This window comes from Corylus avellana, chromosome ca2 (assembly GCF_901000735.1).
Source record: "Corylus avellana chromosome ca2, CavTom2PMs-1.0".
NCBI lineage: Eukaryota > Viridiplantae > Streptophyta > Magnoliopsida > Fagales > Betulaceae > Corylus > Corylus avellana.
Genome location: NC_081542.1, coordinates 17,910,331 through 17,917,538, shown reverse-complemented (window position 1 = coordinate 17,917,538; position 7,208 = coordinate 17,910,331). Strand labels below are relative to the sequence as shown.

The window sequence follows — 7,208 nt, the reverse complement described above, 5'->3', positions numbered from 1 at the left end:
TTTGTTTACCTTAAATGATTTTTTGATACTCACAGATGGGTAGAGGAAGGACGACCACTGGTACTGTAATTGCTTGCCTTTTGAAACTTCGAATTGATTATGGAAGACCTATCAAAATTATGCTCGATGATATGACCAATGAAGATGTGAATGGTGGTACTTCAAGCGGTGAAGAAAGTGGAGGTAATGTTGCTGCATCAGCGTCCTGTACTACAAAAGTAAGGTCCACACAGGAGCAAGGTCAGGCTTTTGGCATAAATGACATCCTGTTGTTATGGAAGATAACAAGATTTTTTGATAATGGGGTTGAATGCCGAGAGGCCTTGGATGCCATTATTGATAGATGTTCTGCCCTGCAAAACATACGACAAGCGGTTCTGCAATATAGAAAGGTATTCAATCAACAACATGTTGAGCCCAGGGTTAGGAGGGTTGCGTTGAACCGTGGTGCTGAGTATTTAGAGCGGTACTTCCGTTTAATTGCGTTTGCAGCATATCTTGGAAGTGAAGCTTTTGATGGGTTTTGTGGGCAAGGAGAATCCAGGATGACCTTTAAGAATTGGTTGCATCAGAGACCAGAGGTTCAAGCTATGAAATGGAGCATACGATTAAGGCCTGGGCGATTTTTTACTGTCCCTGTAAATCCTCTTCTATTCATTGAGACTTGGATTTATTAATTATTTTACTAGGAGCTTGGAGAGTCAAAGGGCATAATGAAACAGTTTTTCTTAACATTGTAGTTCTTTTTGTTTAATTTTATATTATTTTATTTTTAATGACTTGGAGATGATTGCATCACTTATTTTAATTTTGGAACTCAGGAGGAGTTGAGAGCACCACATGAATCCCACCATGGTGATGCGGTGATGGATGCCATTGTTAAATCCCGTAACGGTTCTGTTTTGGGGAAAGGCTCTATACTGAAAATGTATTTCTTTCCTGGTCAAAGAACTTCCAGCCACATACCAATTCATGGTGCACCACATGTTTACAAGGTATATGATTACTCCAAAAGCAAATAATTATCATTAATTTTGTCATGCATAAGGTAACACAAATTATCCAATGGGAACCTACTGGATCGATTATGCGCAAGTAGAATGAGCATCTCTTATAAGTTTGACATCATAAGTTCATTTAGTCCGTAAGCATTGCACTTTGATTAAATTGGTGTTTTAGTATATTTTTATCTGAGCTGAACTAAGTTGGAAAGCATTATTTTATTTTCAGTACTCTTTACAGGGCATTTAATATAACATATCAGGGATCAAAAAATAAAAGAAGATCCTGAAATCCGTTCATTCTTATCCTGGCTAGTATTCCATGCCAAAAGTAAATATTCCTTCTTTCTGTTACAGCGCCTGGTATCAATGGGTGTGCCTTACCAGCAAATGTTTCAAGCTAAAGTATTTTGTCACTGAAAGCTTTGTTGATAGGTTAGATGACTGTACAGCCCCTGATTCGACCTCTTTTCCTTGGAGTTTGGACCTCCTATATGTTGGGTTACTGAAAGCCTACTAACTGCATGGTCCATCAGAATTTGGTTGTGCTAATTTCTGGTCTTAATGAGATTGATTGCATGGTTGCTCCATATGGAATTTGTTCTAGTCTTCCAACTATATTGTCTTGGACAGAGGGGGTATAAATGAACCTTGTTCATAAACAACTCGAGCTCAGCTTGTACAAGTAGGACTGACAATTTTTGACACAACCTGCGAATCCGACACGAAGTTATAAGGTTAGGGTTTGGCATAAATGGGTTCGGGTCAACCCATTTAATAAATGTGCCAAACGGGTCAACCCAATTGACCCACGGGTTGACCCTTCTTACCCATTTATTTAAAAATCATTTTTTTAAGTAGAAGTTTAAGAGTTAAACCTTTAAAAGTTAAAACTTAGGGCTAGAAGCCTAGAAGCTTCTCAAATCTCATTCTCTAGGACTCTCCCCTCCCTCCACCGTCTCTGACTCTTGCTCTCCCGCTCTCTTGCTGTGAATCGTTACTTCAACGTCAAGTAAAATAGCATGATAGCAACCTGGCTTGAATGTGAGCTGTGCTGTATTGACCTCAAAATGGTTGTTGAGATTCAAACGCTAATGAACTGGTTGTTGAAGCAAGAACATAGGGGTGAAATTGATTCCGAGCTCACTATTGTGCTGTTGAGCATCTCCATGGCATGCAAGCATATTGCTTAGTTGGTGCAGAGAGCTAGCATTTCCAAGCTGACTGGGGTACAGGGTGCTGTTAACAAAAATGAGACTCGGACGGGGACAATATGTTGGACTTCCAAGACTTTTTAAGGCTGATGAAGAGGGACGTCTGTGGGGGTGATGATCAGGACCTAAAGAAGGCCTTTGAGGTGTTCCTATTTTGCTTTGGTGTTTTCCTTGCTTTGTTCGCTATGAAATTCAGTTATATCTGGTTTAATCTCTATTTGGGTGTTTCTCTTTTTCAATCCATTTTCACCAACCTAGTTGGTTATGATCTCTTGGGTCCTTTGTTTTGGAATATTAAGCCTATGATGTGATGAAATTTCAATGAAAAACTCAAATTTGGGCGTTTGTTTGGTGAAAAATGGGATTTTGACTTTAAATAGGTCAAACAGGTCATGTTGAGTCATGTCAACCTAACACGACCCGGTTAATAAACGGGTTAGATGGGTCGTGTCGTGTCAACTTGTTTATTAAACGGGTTGTGTCAGGGTTGAAGGGTTTGACCTGTTTAGCTAAACGGGTTGCGTTCGGGTTGGCAGGTCGACTCAAACCCGACACGCCAACCCGTTTTGCCAGCCTACATATAATTTCATTTAAAGTTTATATATATATATATATATATATATATATATATATATATAATCCAAGTTCAGTTAGTAAGGTAATGAACAAGGCAATTCAATTAAGTGGAGAAACATAGCCTTAATGCTTCACAATAGTATGCACGTAATTATGAGTAAGAATATGTAAATGTATTGTGTGCTCTTGTAGGCAGGTAAAAGGCCATAAAGCAAAGACATATCAACTACAGCTAGATCTCATAGGACTGCTTCTTCACTACACTGTTTGATGCATTATTCTCAAAATGTTATGCATCCTCCCTAAAGCTTGGCGAAAGGCCTTCTTTAGGTCCAATTTGTTGGTTGGATAAGGTCAAGCCATTTGTGAAACATTCCAATATGGTTTCTAGTTTACATATTTGAAAAGTATATAAGCAAAGTTCCTTTTATAACCAGCTTTTGATGTGCTTATCAAGAGATAAACTCTACACTATGAAAAGTTTCTACACTGTTTTAAGCCTAAAACTTCCATTTGTTTCAGGTAGACAGATTCCCTGTGTATAGCATGGCGACTCCAACAATTGCTGGTGCAAAAGAGATGCTAGCATATTTAGGTGCCAAGCCTAAAGCAGAAGGATCTGTTGCTCATAAAGTAGTATTAACTGATCTGAGGGAAGAAGCAGTTGTTTACATTAATGGCACACCATTTGTCCTAAGGGACCTAAATAAGCCAGTAGATACACTCAAGCACATGGGAATTACTGGTCCTGTGGTATGTCACTGTGATTGTTATCCTTTTCTAAAATCAAGTCACGAGCCACAACATGTTTTCCCATGTTCTTGTACTCTTTATGCAGGTGGAACACATGGAGGCACGACTAAAAGAAGATATATTATCTGAGGTCAGAAAGTCTGGTGGACGGATGCTTTTACATCGTGAAGAATATAGTCCAGCACTAAATCAGTCCCGTGTCATAGGATACTGGGAAAACATCTTAGCAGATGATGTGAAGACACCTGCTGAAGTATATGCTGCTCTGAAAGATGAGGGTTATAATATTATGTATAGGAGAATACCATTGACTAGAGAGAGAGAGGCTTTAGCTTCTGATGTTGATGCAATCCAGTGCTGTAAAGATGAGTAAGTATTCATGCCTAACATGTGTGCTATCGGCAGTATGGATGTTATGGTCGGTAAGGTAGTATATTAGTAATTAATTGTGTCAGCTTGCTGCATCCTGCTACCCAATTTGCTATGTTCCCCCATTCTTTCTATTTGGTTAATGTACCGACTGATCTACTATTGGGGTTGCAACCCCTTTTGCCCCTCAAAAGACAAAAATACTCCTAACAAATAAAAATCTAAAATCTAACCCATGGCGTGGCCTTGGGTCAGCTGGTGACCCATGGCCCCAGCGCCGCTCCGTGGGTCACTACTATATCATCGACTTTTTTTTTTGCCCTTATTTTTATTTATTTATTTTCTATCTTTAGGGGTATTTTTGTCTTTTTGGGGTAGAAAGGGGAACATTGCAACCTCAATGATAGATCAGTAAGGTACATTAACCAAATTGAAATATTTGGGGAACAGTGCAATAAGGATGGTAGATTGAAGGGGGTAAATGTAGTTTCTCTCGTTACATTTATGTTCCAACCAACCTCTGGCTGTCAAATGTTCACAGACCCCTTCTGTTAAAGAGTAGTGAGATCTTATTAGTAGAAGATTCCATTTATTTTATTATAAATTTATCCCTATGTCTCACTAAATATCCAATCCAAAATTTCTTTCCTCCCAATTCTTCATGCCTCATATCTTTTCAATTCCATCTACAAGCAAAGTCTTTAGGTTAACTTCTCTCTCTGCCTCTTCTTATTCTTCTTCTCCTTTCTCAAAATTAACACAACTACTTAAGGTCTGTACGTGATTATTACAAAGAAAAATATTGATAATGATTATAACAATGATTTTCTTTATACCCAAGATCACGATATATGATCGGGTGCTGATCTTTCCGCTTTGGACCAATTTAGATTTACAGTGATTGTCCTTTTTTTTTCAACATTTTAAAGCTGTTGTCCATCCAAAGGCTGTTACACCAGCTGAGGTGACTGGGTCATTAATTTTACAGAATGTCTCTGTTATACTGCATAATATCTGATGTAGCCCAGCTGCATGTGTAGTTTTTACTCAATTAAGTAATGAGATAAAATTAACAATGGCTTCTTATATAGTGCTGCAGGGTGTTACCTTTTTGTATCACACACAGGGTTTGGAGGAGTTGCATATGCAATGGCAATCATTTGTATTAGACTTGGTGCTGAGGAAAACTTTGCATCAAAAATTCCGGAGTCATTGGTTGATACAAATCTACCCTCTATGAATGAAGAGAACTTGCCTTCTCGAGCTTCTGATGAAGAAGCACGCAAGATGGGTGATTACCGTGACATACTAAGCCTTACAAGAGTACTTGTGTATGGTCCCCAAAGCAAAGCAGATGTTGACATTGTTATTGAAAGGTATGTCATTTATTGAGAACTCAAATGTCATTTCTTGAGTACTCATGTATAAACTCCTTATCTTCTTGACTGAGGAAAAAAAAAAAGGAAATGGTCATAAGTTGACCTTGTAATAGTTGTTATTGCTGGATCTCTTTCTCCCCTTTTCCTTGGGGGAGGGGTGGAGAGAGAGAGAGGCTGGTGCTTTTGTTTTGAGTGTTCATGCAATCAATTGGCTTTTGTTTTATTTTATACTTTCTGAGAGTTGGCACTATCGTAAAATTGACTCTTTTTAACTGACGGTGCTGAGTTGGTTCCTTCATTTTAAAGGTGTGCAGGTGCAGGGCATTTACGAAATGATATTCTTGATTATAGTAAGGAACTTGGGAATTTCCCAAATGCTGATGATGAGCACGGAGCTTACCTCATGGATATGGGTATAAAGGCTTTAAGGTTAGTTCATGTACAGCAATTGAGTCTAACAGCCTTCACTGACTTTCTTGTTCTGTTCCTCTTTCTTTTTGGTGAGTCTATTCCTCTTTCACTACAGCCTTTTCTTTGGGTAAGCGGGCTCATTGTGGCAGGCAACAGACCTCCTCCATTAATTGTATTAGATGAGTGTAAACTTTTAAGTTAAGGGAGTGAACATTTGCAGAGGTGGTTCGCCATCAAGCATGGTGGTGCCTGATGACTCTTTTTCTAGGTGTGCCAGTTTTTGCTTCTCCTACTTTCAGAGATAAAGCAGAAATTTATGTTGAGCATTTGAGCTTTGTTTTTTGTTGGCTTAAGTATTAGAAATGTGATAGCTAAAAAGGATCTCCCAATGAATGTGGTTATCAGTATCCATGGTCTTCACCCTAAAAGCACTTCAAGTGGAACAATATCTAGTTATGCTCGTTTTCTGTTGACAGTAGCAAATGGTCCACATTTTAAGTGAGGGGCATAGCTTCTAATTCTTGCCTCCCACCAGATCATGCTAGGGATGAATAGTGTTGAGCAATTTTTGGCTTTGGTCAATGGTCTGAAAAAGGCAAGGCTAGTTTAGTTGTTTAGGTTGCATCCCTTCTATTTTCATGCTGCTTAGCAATGGGTTATTATGCGTATAGTTAATTTTTGAATGTCAGCTTTAAAGGAAGTTGCTCACGGATTTAGTGGATACATTACTGTCAAGCTGATAAACTAAAAGAAAAATGCTGGACTTGCACTAGTTTACAATTCTTTTACAACATGCTTATATATGTCAGCATGTGATTGGGGGGCGTTAATTTTTTTTTTTTAGAGTGTATGATGTGACTCCAATTACTCAAACTAAAATGTGTTTTTTTTTTTTCTTTTTTTCTCAAATGAGTTGTAATTCACGCATTTTTCTTCTCATAATGGTGTTCTTTTTGTCCATTCTGTAGGCGGTATTTCTTCTTAATCACCTTCAGGTCCTACCTTTACAGCACCTCTGCAGCTGAGATGGAATTCACATCGTGGATGGATGCCAGGCCGGAACTTGGACATCTTTGTAACAACCTTAGAATAGATAAATGATTTCAGGCGTATAGCAATGCTCATAAATTAAATTTATGTATAGCTGCCAATGCCTAGAAAGTGATTTTATTTCTAGCAAAGATGAAGGGTACACATGCGAAGAGTAGACTAGATTAGTTGGCCGCCCATCTTACCAGCAAAGATGGAACCCTAGACCGGGGGAAAGGGAAGCCTTCCCTTGAATCCCAACCGCACCCATCTAGAGTCTAGAATCCAAATTCTTAATAGGGAAGGGGGAGACATCACCCAGTTAAAAGGTCTATGATTACGTAAAAATAATGATTTTTTTTGTGCATTTCTTAGAAATTTTAATAATAGATTATAATAGTGGGATAAAATTATCTTAATAATTTTAATTAATGTGAGAGAGAGAGAGAGAGAGAGAGAGCATAAATTGCATTATG

General features: G+C 38.4%; 1 protein-coding gene across 1 annotated transcript in view; it reads left to right on the top strand.

Moving 5' to 3' along the window:
• The window catches only part of LOC132172365 (uncharacterized), a gene marked incomplete in the record, with an annotated part of 22,579 nt that extends 15,377 nt beyond the window's left edge, over positions 1-7,202 (top strand). Inside the window, 7 exon segments of the mRNA XM_059583852.1 lie at positions 36-638; positions 822-995; positions 3,314-3,544; positions 3,630-3,913; positions 5,005-5,289; positions 5,599-5,721; positions 6,672-7,202. Of these exon segments, the coding sequence (XP_059439835.1) occupies positions 36-638; positions 822-995; positions 3,314-3,544; positions 3,630-3,913; positions 5,005-5,289; positions 5,599-5,721; positions 6,672-6,804 (1,833 nt within the window).
• Between the last annotated feature and the right edge of the window lie 6 nt (positions 7,203-7,208).